The sequence below is a fragment of the Acartia tonsa genome, chromosome 9, assembly GCF_053477335.1.
Source record: "Acartia tonsa isolate MP-2025a chromosome 9, ASM5347733v1, whole genome shotgun sequence".
Classification (NCBI taxonomy): domain Eukaryota; kingdom Metazoa; phylum Arthropoda; class Copepoda; order Calanoida; family Acartiidae; genus Acartia; species Acartia tonsa.
The window spans coordinates 15,098,963-15,116,446 of NC_137268.1; the positions used below are offsets into that span (position 1 = coordinate 15,098,963).

Below are 17,484 nucleotides of genomic sequence, written 5' to 3' on the forward strand. Positions count from 1 at the left end.
TATCAGACTGACGTAACCATTCTGTAATTAATTACTAGAAAAATCTTCCTGGAACTTGTTTAACCCATTTTCATAGATTTTAAATGCCACTATACACAAGAATTAAATTTAGGTTGTTAGGTTAGGGTTCTTTGATTGCTTATTACACAAATATCACTATTCATGCGCTAGTACCCAAACTCAGTCAGAAACTGCTAAATTCTTGCACATTCCAAAGCCAGTACCTAAAGTCTAAGACTCCTAAAAATTTAATATTCGATCCATTGTCCCCTCCCTTACTCCCTGGGACATAGCAAACTAAATTTACGAAAAAAAATTCTCTGACATTATACCCACGTGTATTTTACTTCCATTACTACAAAAGTTTTTTTTTTTTTTCACAGAAAATCTGTAAGAGTAGGGAAACTCCTAGGCTAGCAAAAACATTTTCTCGTATTCATTTGAATCCGGTGGATAGGAACCGGTTCTCATGAATACGAAAAAACTATGTCTAGCATCGTATTATATCCAGTTTTCTACGAATATAGAAATGTACAATCATAAGATTAAAACTAGTTTTTTTAGCCAGTGCCTTCGGCACCACGGGGCTAAAAAAACTAGTTTTAATCTTATAATTGTACATTCTATATCCGCGGAAAGCCGTTTATAATACGATACGAGAAATAACTATTAAAGGTTTTGCCCATTATCTAAAGAAAAAAATTAAAAGTAACATCAAATTGTTTATGGAATTTTAATAAAAAGTTAATAATAACAGAGTAAAATTGCTAACAGAATGATAAGAATTTTTATTAGCAAAACCTTTTGATAAAAAATCTATTATATTTTTGCAATAAAACAGAAATATTTCAAGAAATTTAATGAAAAATAAGTAAATTACATAATTTTTAAAGTTTTATCTAAAATTTTAAATTCAAATATTATGTATCTGTCTGTCCCAAAGAATTTCACTTACTGCTAAACCGATATAGTACTTCTTTACTATTATTTATCCCATAAAAAAACTTTAGGAAAAAAAATCAAAATGAAAATGAGCATCGGTCAACTCCCTTACCACACTCTAAGTGCCCTAGAGTCCCTAGGGACGTAGCCACTTGTAATGAACTTAAATCAATTTAAAATTGGTAAGATAGGTTTCGCGATTTCTAAAACTCCTCCCATTAAATTATATTACAGGGGGCACTAGCTAGATGTAATTCCACCCACAGAGTAGGGACCCTGTGCCGTCTTTTCAATTGGGCCTTTAAATATCAGACAATGGCATCGGAAATATAAACACAAACAAGTCACTAAAAAGAAATTAAGCAATTTGTTAGCAGACGAAAAAGTTCCTACTACTTGGGCCATGTAGTTATCTGGATTATACTTCTATACTTTATTTTCCTCCCCAATGGTTAATAAATTTTAGGTTCATTTATAATTCCCAATATCTTTAAAATCACAACATACAACAAACATAGCATCTTTATTAATGGGGGGGGGGGGGGGGGGCACAATTTGTAAATAAATTTCTGTCTCTCAAAATTTGTGACCTTATCAAACAAATAAACTTTTTAGAACAGATCTATAGCATAGATGTTTATACAGACAACTCCCTTCCTTTTTTGACAGACTTCTTTTGTCTACTTCTTAAATATTTTCTGCTACACTTGGCTCTGTTGATATAAGCGACACCATTAGTTGATTTTCAATGACCAATAGAAAGGTTGCACAAGGTGGTTGCGATGGGGAGATACAGTTATTTAACCCTTTCTCTCTCTAGTGTTTTACTCTAATCTTTTTAATGACGTCATTTTCTAATAAAAAACACAATTATTAATAAAAGTATAATATTATGGTTAGTGCACTCATAAAGTAGAAAAGTTAACCGTCATCGTTTCTTCTTCAAAGTTCCTAGAGAGTAAAAAAACATCCCCGTATTTTTTAAATAAATTTTAAAAATAAGGGATTGGTTCTTTAAGGGGGGGGGGAGAGCTAACACTACGGGGAATGTAGCTCCGGTGCCCTGACTTTTCAGGACAACCCAGTAACAAACATATCTGAACTTAACATGACATAAGCGGGGGGGGGGGGAGGCTAACACTACGAGGAATGTACCTCCGGTGCCCTAACTATGCAGGACAACCCAGTACCAAACATATCTGAACTTAACATGACCTAAAGAAAAACCAGAAAAAAAATCCTCTTTTTTTGTTTTGTCTTATTTTGAATTTTAACTTGGAGTGGGGGTTCTGTGTTCCACGAGGTACTTTTAGGGAAACCGATTTGTAATCTTTAACATTACTTCAGTTTATAAAGTTAAGATTTTTTATCTAAAATAGGTCAATTACATTTTTTAATTAAAAGTTTACCTGAAATGGTCCAATAAGTTCGTTCATAACTCTAATTCCAATATCTCTGACTACGTGATCCTAAAAAATGACAAGAATATAAATTGGAGAACCTACTTATTCCGTAGAATTGTAGCTACTCTATAATTGTTGCCATTTATTTCCAATCATAGATTAAATTATGCCTAACAACACATGGAATTTAAGAATAGGAAAAACGAATGCCATGCATAAACCTTCCAAACCCCTTTGAAATTATTATACCTGCTTGTCTGTAATGTACAAAATGCGTGTATAATTTCAAAATTTTGATGCTCCTTTTAGGTATTTTCATGAAGTAATATTATAATCATTTTTGTCTCTTCTACTCCTTCTCAGATTTTGTGTGAATACTTTTCAATCTCCATAATGCCTAGACATAGCTATGCAAATAAAACAATCTTGATACCTTTTTTTAATAATTCTAATCTGACTGTGAAGCAATGCTGTCTACCTTTACTGGATGTCATCTCATTTCTCAATTTTATAATCTATTTTATTCCCTTATCCAAAGGTCGCCAACCGCATCTGAACCCATACAAGTGTACCTGTACCTTAGCCTGAAGATGGGGATACACAACAAAATCTTATTTTGGTGCATCACTGAACAAAATTGCTGTGCATGCTAATTTGGTCACACGCCCTTTTGACAGCAAACCCTTTGATTGCACGTCCTTTGTCTGGAAGTCTTAACAGTGCATTGTAATTAGTTGTGCCCTTACTATTAATGTCGCTTACCCAACGTAGCAAAAGAAGGAACCCTTTTAACGCCTTTGGAGTTTGGCCGAGATTTGAACCTATCACCTTGGGTGCCGTGGAATTATCTGTACCTTAACTATCTAGGTGTACAGGATAATGATAGAAATATAAACAGTATATAAATATTTAAATAGCTTGAATTGAATTAAAATTCTATTACAAATTGATCATAATATCTTAGACCAAACATTGATAAGACAGAAAGATTGTGGCTGGACTAATATTAATCATTTATGACTCGAATTAAAAGACAGCTTTTTTAGCGGCTGCAAACCATTGCGTTATTCTCTTATACAATATTTTTTAATATATTCTGTCTGTTAGACTTGTAGGAAGTAATATCATTCAAACATTCCACTTCTCTTTGTATTTCATACAGCTGCATATATACAGTTTTTTTCATAAGGGTGGGCACGAAGCGCTTAAAAAATTTATACACCAACTTATAACATAAATAAAAAAAAGCCAAGAAAAACTTAAAATTAGACGTTCTTGGAAGTGATTAAAGATCTTTTTAAGGGTCTGAACTGAATGGGTAAAAATCGTAGAAAATTAAAATAAAATGTTTTGTCCCTTCCAATCACCCTCCCCCCCCCTACTGATTTAATATCAAGAACACATTTATCTATTTGTATTCAGTAATAATACCTTTTCTTCAATTCTTCTTATTAAATACTTGTGCATGTACCTCTTCAACTTTACACTTAATCCACCCTTTCAATGGATTTATTATTACTTGGATCTTACACCAAATTTTCAAGTTTCATAATAAAGTGATCTTTGTAGCAGGCTAAAATAACGATCTTCCCCATCCCCCTCTTTTACCCCTTCCTCGTAATAGAGGACACAATATTATTTTATTAATTGTAGTTATGTCTAAGCCCTTAGCCACACCTCCCCAATTTCTGTAATAATAATGCCTGTGGTTTTGTTCAAGCCACATCCCACTATTCTTAATATCTATCAAAATATCACCCGTGTTTCTGCCCAATCTCTTGTATCTGTAATAATAGTACCTGTGGTTCTGTCTAAGCTACACCTCCCCAATCTCTTATAACTCTAAAAACACTAACTATGGTTCTGTCCAAGCCACACCTACCAAATCTCTTATATCTGTAATAACAATACCTGTAGTTCTGTCCAAGCCACACCTACCAAATCTCTTATATTTGTAATAATAATACCCGTGGTTCAGTTCAAGCCACACCTCCCCAATCTCTTATATCTGCAATAACAATACCTGTAGTTCTGTCCAAGCCACAACTACCAAATCTCTTATATTTGTAATAACAATACCTGTGGTTCAGTTCAAGCAACCCCTTTCCAATCTCTTATCTGTAAGAACAAATACCTGTTGTTCTGTAATAATATGTAATACCTGTGGTTCCGTCCAAGCCACACCTCCCCAATCTCTTATATCTCTAAAAAATGTATGTATTTTGAAATTAATAGGAGAAACAATTTTACGTATTAACCCTTAACAGTCGGGCCCCTTGCCGCACCTTAATCAGTCGGGAGGGGGTCGTTCAACGCCCCCACTCATTATCTCAGTTCTTATTAGAGCTAGAGGGCTAAAAATTTGTGTGCAAGTAGCCTGTGTTATGGTGAATTTCCGACCTTAAGTAAGTCAAGGTCAATTTCCGCTTCCTTCACCCTTTTATTTAACAACCTTTGTTTTTAGGTCCTTTTTTACTTAAAAATGTCAAACGGCTGTAATTTTTTTTATTTTTAAAGCTAGAAGAAATTTTTTTTTGCAGAAAATGTTTATTTTTATTCAAATTTTATAATTGAAATATCAAAACATAAGTTTCAGCTGCCGCAGCTGTACTTGGCAGCTGCCAGCCGCCGCAGTCGGCGGTCGGCGGGAAAACGGCGGCGGATCTTTATGAAATTTTAATACATTATGTAGACATGTAAGAAAAGCTTAAGTTTAAAATTTGAAGTCTCTAAGTCAAAATTAGCGGCCACCGGAGCATTTTAAAGATATCTGGAGACCTGGAGGATCAGGACCTGCAGGATCATACCTGGAACCTGAAATTGACTTGAACACCTGTATTTAATATGAGGATGTACTACTAGAGGATATTTTAGTATTTTGGTAAGATAAAATGCTTTGTTTAAGTCAAAAACAAATTTTTGTTCTTTACCTGGATGACCCTGCCAGGTTTGCTGGCATCCTGTGCCCGCCAGGATGGAGATATTAAAAAAATTCCAACTCTCAGTTATGTATCATACCCATACTTAAAAAGTCAAGCAGTTTGGGCTCTTTATCTTTCACACACAGAAAATGAGATAGAAAAAACCGGATGAGGAGGCGTTCAACGCCCCCCCCCCCCCCCCCCGACCGTTAAGGGTTAAGTCATTTATATTAAGATAAAAGTTTGTACGGTAATCCTAAGATGGATAATTTCATCAACGAATCGATATATTTTTATTGGATGTTTTTGACTACAATTTCATGTGCTGTAATTTCATAAAGTGATGCTCGCAGCTGGATAAAAAAATCCCCCTTTACTCTTTTTTACGAACTGACTAATAAATGTGGTCTATATTAATAAGCTAAATTGACGAAAAAATTTCCCCTGTCAATATATACACGTGTATCCATTTGTAAAACTTGATTTTTTTTATACTTTTTTTGATAAACAATTGATTTTAGGAAAATAGTATATTGGTTTTTGTGATGAATAGCATTTTATTTTTATTTCTTTTATATTTTATTTTATTGATTCTGATACAGAATTAAATGGTCCGTCCGTAATGGCCAGCTCTATTCGTTAATTTGAACAAGTTATAATTGTCCTATATATTTCAAACTATGCATGATAATTTCTTTAGCTCATAGAAACGAATTAGAAAGAGTAGGAAATACAAACAATATAAATTGCGTTGCAACTCTTTAATCGTTACCAGGAAGTCCGTACGTACATTTTAAAATGCTGATTTTTAGCTTGTTGACAACATCTTTTATTATGATATAATTATCCTATTCATCTAATATTTAGAATGATAGGATGCCTATAATACAATCCTAAATAAATTAGTATGTAATTTTACTGTATCCTGTATTTAAGCAATTTAGCAACAAATTAATGCAGAGTTTTGTTTTTACGCCATGAGTTGTATGGAGTTTTCATCTTTTTTTCTGGCACTCTACAAGAGTTATTGTTAATTTTTTCTTACTTCTGATTACAGAGCTTTATTTTTATTGATGTTGTCATCCTTGTTAATTTAAAAACAACGTTCTTACTCTTATTTTCTTCAAAATATTGTTACTCATGACTATTTTAATATAATATACATTTTTAAAAAGCGTGAATAAAATTTAAGAGTATTTGATAAGACGCATTTAAAGAAAAAATATCTTTTATGAGAAAATCGATCATAATATACAAAATTATCATAAAATTTATCTAGTTTAAAAAGCAGCTAATACTTGAAATTTTTTGCAGTGTGGTTTCAAAACTGATTGATATCCACTGGATTAGAAACGGTTCTAAGCCCTACTGAAAAAGCATGTACAGCACCGTATTTCAAACAATTTTCCACGATTGATATAAGTTTAATAATTGCATCATCTATTTGATAGCTCAAAAGCTTTGGTGATTGTTATCAAATTTTGATTGGTTGGTTCAAACTTTTCAACCAATAATTTTAAACCACAGAAGATATAACTTTATTAATACCAATAAATTAATGTAACGAAGTATCTTGAAGTATCTCTAACAAAGAAGCTTCCTACAGGTCCAGAGTTTTTTTACTTTTCTTCTTTAAACTAAAATGAAAGATGCTTGGTTCACTCCTTCCAACCCCCTGACTTCCTCCAAATGCCCCTAGAGACATCTAGGGCTTATCTGCTAGTTTTATTTATTAAACACAAATTGTTTCCATGCTGTTTTGAATGAGCAACTGATCCGTATTTTTCTAATTTTCTTTTTTAAAGAAATAAAATATATCTGTCAGGGATTATTTTAAATATTAATTACAGTTTAAATTTAAAATCCTAATAATGATCATCTAAAGAAAATTTTAATCTTTACTTTTTAAAAGACACTAGAGGCATAGAGGTTACCCGGGCAGAACTGATTAGGATTTAGGTTGTTTTATTGTTAAAGTAATTTGAATTGTGTTTTATACTTTTTTTTTTGATTTTATGACTATGTTTAATTTTTATGCCCAAATGAATATGTTTATGTTTTATGTACTTTTTAATATGTGGGGGGGGGGGGGGGGGGAGCGAGGTCTTGACTTCCAACTTTTGATTGAACTAAAAATCATTTCTGTAAAGGGATTTAGGAGGTATTTTCTTGCAAGTTGGAGGTACTCCTTCAATATTCATAAATTTCTCATTAGGATTTTTAAAAAGCGTCATTGAATAGGTTCAGTGGTTGAGGTGATCCTACAGTACAAACAAACTGACAGACAGATAAACATCATATATCCTGTTATCATAGATTTTATGAATGAACTACGTTCTAATTCTACTTCGAAATATTAATTAAAGTTTAGTATTTCTTATAAAATGATTAATATTTAATTTGTTATGATGATATTTCATAAAAAATAATAATTTGATCTAGGACATTAGCCGCTGCGCCTCTAGAAGGGTTGGTATCTGGTTAGCCCGCTTTGAATTAATATGTTTTGAAAAGGGAAATTAAAATTTTAATTTTAAAAAGCCTTTTATCTTAAATAGACACACATCCTATTACCTAAGAATAACGATATTAGTTAAGCAGTTATCGAGATCTTATACTATATGTATACACCCAGAAACACATTTTTCTTTTATATAAGGATGACTAATTGTAAAACGTCAAAGATGGAGTAAACTACGTTTTAAGACAGATAAAAGAATATACCTAAATATTTTTAAATTCCCAATCATGATCTTTTATCTATTTTCATTTACATGATATTATGTATATATTATTAGTAGCGAAGCTACTCTATAATTTACTATGTCCGTCCGTCAGTCCGTCAGTCCGTAACGCTATGGGGGAAATGGGATTTACTCAGCTCCTATAAAAGATAGAATGCTGAAATTTTTTGACAACATTCCCATCATTAAGGAGCACAATTGACTATAAAAATTTATTGGCGGTCGGACCGCTTTTTAGCAGGTTTTAGGCTATTTTTATATTTTTCACATTTTTCTCATCTTCAGTGTTTATGGTCCGATTTTCAAAATTTTTTTAGTTATAGATATCAAAATTAAATTTCCCGTCGTTTAAAGAAAACAACGATGAAGGCCAGACTGCCTTTTTAGCAGGTTTTAGGCTATTTTTATATTTTTCACATTTTTCTCCATATTTTCAGTGTTTATGGTCCGATTTTCAAATTTTTTTCAATTATTAATATCAAAATTAAATTTCCCGTCTTTTAAAGAAAACAACCATGACGGCCAGACTGCCTTTTTAGCAGGTTTTAGGCTATTTTTATATTTTTCACATTTTTCTCCATATCTTCAGTGTATATGGTCCGATTTTCCAAATTTTATATCTTTGTTTATTTTATCTAACTTTTTTGGGATATCAGGATCAAAATAATTTTCCCCATTGTTATGTGCATCTTTAATCTAATTTACTTTGACCATCGTCATCATACAAAATAAAACAAGGTTTCGTGTTTATTTTATCCAATAAATCTATTCTTGATTTTAATAAATACCCTTTAAATCTACTTGTACGTATTCCCATCTATGATTTTTGTGCTTCGCTACTTATGAATGTTGTCATCCTTGTTTCTTATATAAGTGACAATAGATATTTTAGATAGTATGACCCTTGATGTTGGGGGGAATTCAACTCTCTCCCCTCTTTCAATTGTAAATATAAAAAGAAAAGGTCACTCATTTAGTAAAGTCATAGACTTTTGCAATTTCTCTTAGGAGGATTGGTGTTGCTTTCCAAAATAACTCTATGCCTAGGACATATGTGAAGCTATACTGAAAAGGAGAACCATATAGGTTGAGCGGTTAGCAAGATCCTTTGGTACAGACAGACATATTTTTATTTAAGGATATGTTAATGTTCAATTTTGTTTTGTTTATTAAGCTTTGGATTATTTCATCCTTGTTTAAAAATATTATCACCTTGGAATTATCATATCATTCCCCAGAAGAAGTATATCCCGTAGATTCATAGATCTGCGCGCTAGTCCCAGTAACAGATGTTCACCTAAACAAATTATTCAGGGATCTGGTTAATGTACATCTCCAATAATGATACACCAAAGTAGATCAATATTAGTGGCTGGAACGTTTCAACACTCAACTAAAAGTTTCCAAAGTTGTTAAGCAAGCGAATAAGAAAACGTTATTATAAAACTTTGGGGAATATTGTAATAAACAGCCCATGGTCCCCTCTCTCTCTGCAAAGTATTGTTTTGGATTTCCTTTTACAAAATAGACAGACAGGATGTCTGTCTGTCTATATATTGCGAAAGATCTCACTAACCGCTGACTAATAAAAATAACTTAGTACTAATGTTAATTGAAGTATTTTTAGAATATATAATCTTTTATAGTTGGTTTTCGGCAAGAAATTATTACTTCAATGTTAGAAAACAATGCAATTCATAATCTTTACTGGACAATGTTTAACCTAACCTACTAACCAAAAGAGACTTCTTTTTATATTTATAAACATTTATTTTTTAAACAAAGCATTAAAACATATTGAACTATTTCCGAAATATTAAGTTAAAAAAACATTTTAGTAAATTATCTTAAATTTTTCCAAAAATACTTCTCGTTTTTAGTGAAGCTTAAAAATAATGGGATCAGATGAAAACCGACCACCAAACAAATAAATTATTTTTTTTACTTTACTAAAAATAAAAGTCGAGTGTTGACTTCCTCCAGCACCCTTCCCTCAAGTGCCTCTAGAAATAAATACTACATCTTATAGTAAGTATTTAAGTCAGACCATGTTGTTTGGCAAATGCGATGTATGTTTGTATTTCTGTCTGTACCAAAGATTCTTGCTAACCACTGAACTGATAAGGTTCTCCTTTATAGAGTGACTTAGATGACAAACAGATATAAATAAATGGAATTAAATACCTGCATGAGCTCTTAAAAGAGCTACTTGATCATCCAAAGTCAGGGCTTGAAATTCTGGTATGTATTTAGCCCATTCAACCAATATCATCAACTGCTGCTTCATTGACTCTCCTAGAAGATTAATAGATAGAAAATAGATAGAGAGAAAACTGTCTATTTTACATTATAGATTTTAAGTCATCAAAGCTTAAATTTTCACTTCTAAAAGTTTTAAACTAATGAAGAAATGAGGCAAGTCACTAAAACACTCTCCCATTTTTGAGATTAAACCAGATTTAATACATATGTACTTGATAGATAATTATAGAAAATTTTTATGTAATATTCTTATCAAAAAGGAAAAACATTATTTATGATAATGAAATTAACTATATGATTTCGTAATTATCTGAAAATACGCCTATTGTTCCTTCTATTTAAATTTCAAAATATCTTACAAAATTTGAATAATAAGAATTCCATAATTTTAAATTTCTAGGTCGTCAGTAAGTACGTGTATCTTAATGAAACTCGATAGCACACCTCAGACGGCCAATGGGGGGGGGGTAAAGGGGTGATTACCCCCCCCCCCAAATAAATTCTTGAAAAATTGGTTGTTAACAAAATAGTGCCAAACTAAACCACGCGGTGGGGGCGTGATTTAAATGTTTAGTATACTCCTTTGATTAAACTCAATTTACGGGTTTTTATATAATTGCAACGTAGTTATAAGACTTTTGGTAGCAATAAATTGAGACGTTGGGTATCCCTCTAACTGAACCGATTTTTGATTAGTCAACGGTCTAAATTTGTCTCGGCCAGGATATGATTAAAAGCCTAAATCGGCCAAGGAATAGCCGAGTACAATATTTTTAAACTTAAAAAATTAAAAATAAAGAGCTAAATGATTGATTGCGTCTTTCTCTTTTTATCAACAGACGCACTTGGATATATTATTTTCATAATTAATTATATGTATTTCCCATGTTAACGTCACCTTATGTGTAAATTTGGTGAGCTACATTATTGAGTAGCGTTGTTAAGTTAGGATGGAAGAATTTTGTAATGAAAGCGAAAGTGGGGTAGAGGATAAGGGGTGGGGTAAAACGGGTTATCAAAAAACCAAAAAATCTTGCCAGTGGAACAAATTCTTAATATTCAATTTTTACCCCTTCCCCTTATAAAAAAAATTACCTCATAAATTACCTTATAAATGATTTAAGATGAAGGAAGATGTCCATCATAACTATTTTCGGTTCGATTCGCCCCATCTCTTTATGCATTCCCCTTTGAACTGGATTTTTCTGGATTATCTATTCCAAAACTTGATAGCGATAAGGTGTTTATACAAGTGCGCCAATGTTTTTTTTATAAAATTGTTAAAAAATGACATCTGTTTGGTTTTCCTTTGCAATTAAGCTTTTTTTTAGGTACAGGGAAGGTTTTTAACTATTTTGGGAGAGCGTATCTCTACCCTCCCAATTTAAAATCACACCCCCAAATTTTTTTCTGAATATTTCTTATTAAAACTCAGTTAAAAAGTAGAAGGGCGGTTGACTTATCCCCCTCCCACCTTAAGAACACCTAGAGGCTTCTTGGGGGCGTCCGTTGCCCCTAGTCTTTCTTAAAATAAAAGCTATGTCTTGCATTTTTTTCAATTAGGTGTTTGATCACGAATTTCATATGTTAAAAATATTTTTCTTATTTAATTGTTATTCTAATAAGATAAAAGTTATGCTTTAAAATTGTTTTAATAGCTATTATTATATGTTGCATTTTTAGATAAACGTTAGAATTGCGTTCAGAATTTGCGTCAGAATTTGCGTCATTTGCGTCATTTCAATTTTCAGATTTTTATTACCCGTCATCATGATTTAAGGATTACCCCCCCCCCCCACCGAAAAAAAAGAATTAGCTTGCACCCCCAAATTTTTATTTTCAAATTCCCCCCCCCCCCCAAAATGAATAAGCTTGGACGCCCCTGAGCACACACCAGGAATAAGGGGGGCTATAGCACTTTCACATCCAGCAAATTTACAGTTGATGTATTTTTGGCAAAACGTTTTCTTCCTTTTTCTCATGCCATAAATACATCCAACACTGGCAAAAATACATCCAATATTTTAATACATATGTCAAAAATACATCTGACACTGGCATTTACACATCCATACTTTTTCTGTTATATGTCATAAATACATCCAACACTGGCAAATATACATCTAGATTAATTTATAAGAATATTTATTTACAATTAATTAGGTTTTGTACAGTATGTATAAGTTTTTAATTTTTGCCCTATTTTAGTTACTCTCCCCCTATTTACTTCCCTTTTTTTTAAGATGCTCCCTACAAAACATCAATACATTTGCACAGGTGGTCAAATTATTGTGGATAAAACCACTCAAGTACATTCCCTGCTATTTATTTTTTAGGATTTTTGGGAAACATCCAAAAGGTTTTATCTTTTCCACCAATAAATATTCAATTATTTTCAATTGATTCATGTTTAAAAGTTTGTTTATGTTTATTTTAAATATCTACTACACCCTTCTTTCCTTTTTGGCTATAACAACAAGATGAACAACTTCGAGCTATATTGAAGTATTGTTCTTTATTAGGTTTAGCTTAAAGCATTTTAAGATTTAAATTTATCAAGTTATGCTTTATTACTACATTATAAGTTCTTAGTTTCATTAAATTACAATTCAGTTAAATAACTTAAGATAAAATAACAGATTTCATTGTTTCAATAAATAAAATACAAACATTTGATAAAATAAATCTTAATTAAAATGTTGTAGATATGACTTAACCTTCTAAAATTCTAAAATAGGGTTTTGAGATTTGGGTAGGTTAAGGTTTAAGAAAGGGATAAATAGTTTGGAAAACAAAAACAAATTATTATGTTTATAAGAATATATAATATATTAAAATATAACACTGCAGTGTATTTTAAACAAAAGGAGTAATATTCATTGAATGTACATTATGCTTTTAAATAATCAGACCTATATAGCTGTTGTTTAAATTGAGTTTATCCTATATTCCTGCTTATTTTGATTAGATTCAAAATGATGTGCTTTTTGAATGAGCCTTAATACACCCATTCCCCAATTACTCCCTCCAATATTTTTCTCCTATCCCCAATTTTTCTATAATTTCAAACTATCTTAATTCTCTTAATTTCTCTTATTTAAAAAAAGATACCATAAAGAACATGTCCTTATAAAAAAGACAACCTGACATATATATTATAATTTAAATCTTTATAATGCTTTTTATTTCAACCTGACAAATATATTATAACTCAAATAATATACAAGTTCTTTTCTTATTATTTTAAATTAAATTTCTATGGATGTATAAATGCCAGTGTTGGATGTATTTATGACATATAATTGAAAACTTATGGATGTGTAAATGCCAGTGTCAGATGTATTTTTGACATATGTATAAAAATATTGGATGTATTTTTGCCAGTGTTGGATGTATTTATGGCATGAGAATCGATTTTACTGTCATTTATACAGTAAAAATTCAGTTTGTCATAAATACATCCATTGCACTGGCGAAAACACATCCACTGTAAATTTGCTGGATGTGTAAATGACAGTCCCCCGGAATAAGGTATAACCAACAAGCGAAATGAATCAAAAAAAATTTTGGGGGGCAAATGGAGAGGTCGTCAACGATGTGTTGCCCCCCCCCCTCCCCCCCAAACGACAGCTGAAGCATACGTGATTTTGTTCCAAATTAATTTTGTAGTTGGTATAAGCTGAGCACACACAAAAAATTCTTGTTTTTTTTGTTTCCAAAAAAGTACTAGAATTTATTTATTTCTTCTTATAATAATATAAAAGTAACAGGATGTCTATCTATGTGTATCTAAAGATCTCCAGCTTCTACCAACAATGAATTTAATTCGGAAAAAATCACGAAACCTATCGTTGGGGGGCAACACATCGTAAAATTGATGACCTTTCCAATTGCCCCCCAAATATTATTTTAGATTTATTTCACTTGTTGGTTTTACCTTATTCCTATTCCTTTACCGATATGGTTCTACTTTAGAATGAAGATTTACAACTTTTAATACCTTTACATAATTTTATAAAACCTGTTCGTTTTAAAGAAGGTGAATAAAAAATTGAGGGTGGACTTAACCCCTCTCAAACATATTGGCCCTATCATTTTTTATTGTATTTGATTTTTCTTGTTTGTTTTGTAATCTTAATTAAATAATAAGAATAATTGGTAGGTAAATATTTAATTATTGACTAAAAAAATTCCTTACATAAATCCAATCTATTGTCTACTGTCTTAGCTAATCATTATCCTACAAGTATATTAACTATCTTAACTCACAATCCACCCAACTCTTTCTTTTAATAGCATAAAACATGCCTAATACCATTAAAATTTTCTGACAGTTATGGAATGGTGGATCTGGCCGTTTTCAATATCTTTGCAGAAATACAGAGAACATCCTATTGCTTTAGCTCAAAGAAATTCCTCTAAAAGAATGTATAAACAATCGATATATTATTACTTGGATAATGCACCAATTTTTCATGTACTCTGTTGAAGTGATACTTGCAGCTGGCTAAAATAATAATACCCTTCATTACCATATTCCCTCCCCTCTTACTGGATGAACAAACAGAAAAATAAATGAGCAGGTCCATATTAGCAAACTAAATTAAATATAAATTTTCCCCAGTAAATTTTCAATTCATCCACGAATATCCTAAATCTATTATACAAACAATACATTATTTTCTTATAAAACTTCCTTTCACCTAATTATCAAAATATATAGAAAAAAAAGTTTTATAACCCAAAATATGAAAGAATAATTTTAATACTCAACAAGAATGATTATTTCAAAATTTACAAATTAGCGCAGTTTTTTTACTTACATTATAATAAATTAATACTATTTGCTTCGTCCTATTTTCATATCCCATTCTTTAAAATGCCTATTTTAAGATCCTTCTGCAAAAATTATTCATATCAATGGATATAGAATAGGTGGTTTTATTGACATGGGAAACTTTTTCTTCCATTTAGGTTGCTAATATTGACCTCATTTATTGGTCAGTTCGTTCATCCAGTATGCGGAGAGAGAATGGGGTAAAGGGAATAAATTGGGTGTGTAGCCATTTCAGCCAGCTGCTAGTATCACTCTATTAGAGTACATGCAAATCTAGAGCAACATCCAAGTAATTATATATATTATTTTCTACAGACGTCAAATTACAGACCGACACATAAACAAACATGGACGCATTATAGATTAACTTCGCAGCATACAAAAAAATTAACATAAAGATTTTTGTGTTTAAGAGCAGAAAGAAAAAAAAGGATTGAAAGTTAAAATTGAAATTCTGTAAGATTTATGAAGGAATAAAAGAATATGTCTGAAGAAGAAGAAGTTACTTTTTCAAATTCTTTGTAATAAAATATAAATGTGAGGGGGGGTGGGGTGTAATCACCTCCGCAAACGGTATTTATTAACATTTGTAAAAACGCAAAATATTCAAACAGAATATCAAAAGTAAGCTGTAAGATAATCTTTAAAATAATATTACTAAACTGTAATACATAAGGCAATGAAAATACCCAGGGGATTGTGCTCTGAAATTTTTTATACAAAACTAACTTTAACCAAAATCATTGGGGCTGTGATCTTTAGACAGACATTAAAAAGAGAGGTATAATTTTTTGCCAGTAGGGTGGTTACACATCCCTACATAATTTACATACGCAAAAATAATAAGCGCCATTTTAATGGTAATTCTCGCGTGAGGAGCACAAACTTTGGGTTGTGGCTTTTTTACCTTGATACCCCCCATGGGTGTTTTACGTGGGTGAGACACTTGTCAAGTGGGTTGAAGAGGGGTGTAGAGGGACGAAAACACCCCCCTTCTGAACGCCTTTGAATGTAAGTGTGTGCTTGCTATAAATGCAAAGAGAGCAATGAACTTTGTAAACAAGAAAGCTTTAATTTAGATAATTTGATATATTGATTGTCCTTTTTTTGGGAAGATATTATGATTTTTTTGCCATTTTACTAAACTGGCATTCTGATATTATTAAACTCACAAAATTGTCCGATTTTTTTCTTGCACGTTGTTTTCGCGGAAACTATTGTACATACAAATGTGATAGTTATAGTGCCAATTATTCCTCCTTTTTATCTGTTTACGTAGGCACAAGTGATAGATTTAAAACTTTTCAATGGATTAAAGTACCATTATATAAATAAAACGTGGCTCATATGAAATATTTATGAGGATAATAAAAGTTTGTGACAAAGAAGATAAAATTTTAAAATTTGATATTTTTTGTTAAATTTTCTACGCAAAAGTAAATCGGGTTGTCCGCTGGCGATTTATTACACGCGCACCGTCATATTAAAGACTTTCAAATGGTTTTCCTGGTTCAGGATTTATCCTCAATAAAACCATTTTAAGATATGTCTTCACTCAAAAACAGGTAAATCACATAATTACTAACGTTATTTATTTTTGACCTTTGCTTTTGTAGATGTATCAAGCCTAACCAATAATTTTAATTAGAGACGTCCAAGCTTTTTATTTGAGGGGGGTAAATGGGGTGTTTGAGAGGGTAATCAACTGTATCTTTTTATTTTGTTTCAAAGTTTGAGGGGGTAAACATTGTTTTACCCCCAACCTTGGACGTCTATGTCTATATATAACATTTATTGACCTTTTTTCTTTTAAAGTGATGTTATTTAGTTATTGAAAAGAAATTTATATACAATAATGTTCTTTTTATTAAGCCTTTTGGTTTAAAATCTAAATTGTGCCTTATTTTGTAAAATAAATCTACTTTAGCATTCAAGTTTTAAATGATTTGTCTGTATTTAGCTTAGGATCTGACTTACTGCTGTTACAAATGTGTTTCTCCTATATATGGAAAGTTTACAGCTATTTTGGGGGAGGGCACATCCACCCTCCGAAGATAAATCAGCCCTGGAAATATTCCCCCACAGCCCCCCAAAAAAATTAAAAGAGCAAAATTCGACTTCTTACCCCAACCCCAGTTCCTTCAAGTGCAGCTCCTGATTTATATACTTACAAAACAATATAAAAAAAACTATACGGTCGATTTTGTCAATAAATTACTATTTATGACATTTTATTTAGATAACTTTTCAAATACACATAAAAATACATACGAATATCCTTTGCATAGATCCCTGATATGTTAAGAGTACAAAGTGCGAATCTGATAACAATGTACTGTAATAAAGTTTTAAATTTTCTACATAGATAGATTCAA

At 31.5% G+C, this 17,484-nt stretch overlaps 1 protein-coding gene across 3 annotated transcripts in view; it reads right to left on the reverse strand.

Annotated features, from left to right (window-relative positions):
• The window catches only part of LOC145328292 (hepatocyte nuclear factor 4-gamma-like), a 68,197-nt gene that overhangs the window by 14,077 nt on the left and 36,636 nt on the right, over positions 1-17,484 (reverse strand). For all 3 annotated transcript variants that reach the window (XM_080171917.1, XM_080171918.1, XM_080171916.1), the window contains exons 13-16: positions 10,195-10,305; positions 9,223-9,307; positions 4,507-4,549; positions 2,352-2,411 (exon numbers count right to left, since the gene is read on the reverse strand). In XM_080171917.1, the coding sequence (XP_080028043.1) occupies positions 2,352-2,411; positions 4,507-4,549; positions 9,223-9,307; positions 10,195-10,305 (299 nt within the window). The remainder of the gene's footprint in view (positions 1-2,351; positions 2,412-4,506; positions 4,550-9,222; positions 9,308-10,194; positions 10,306-17,484) is intronic.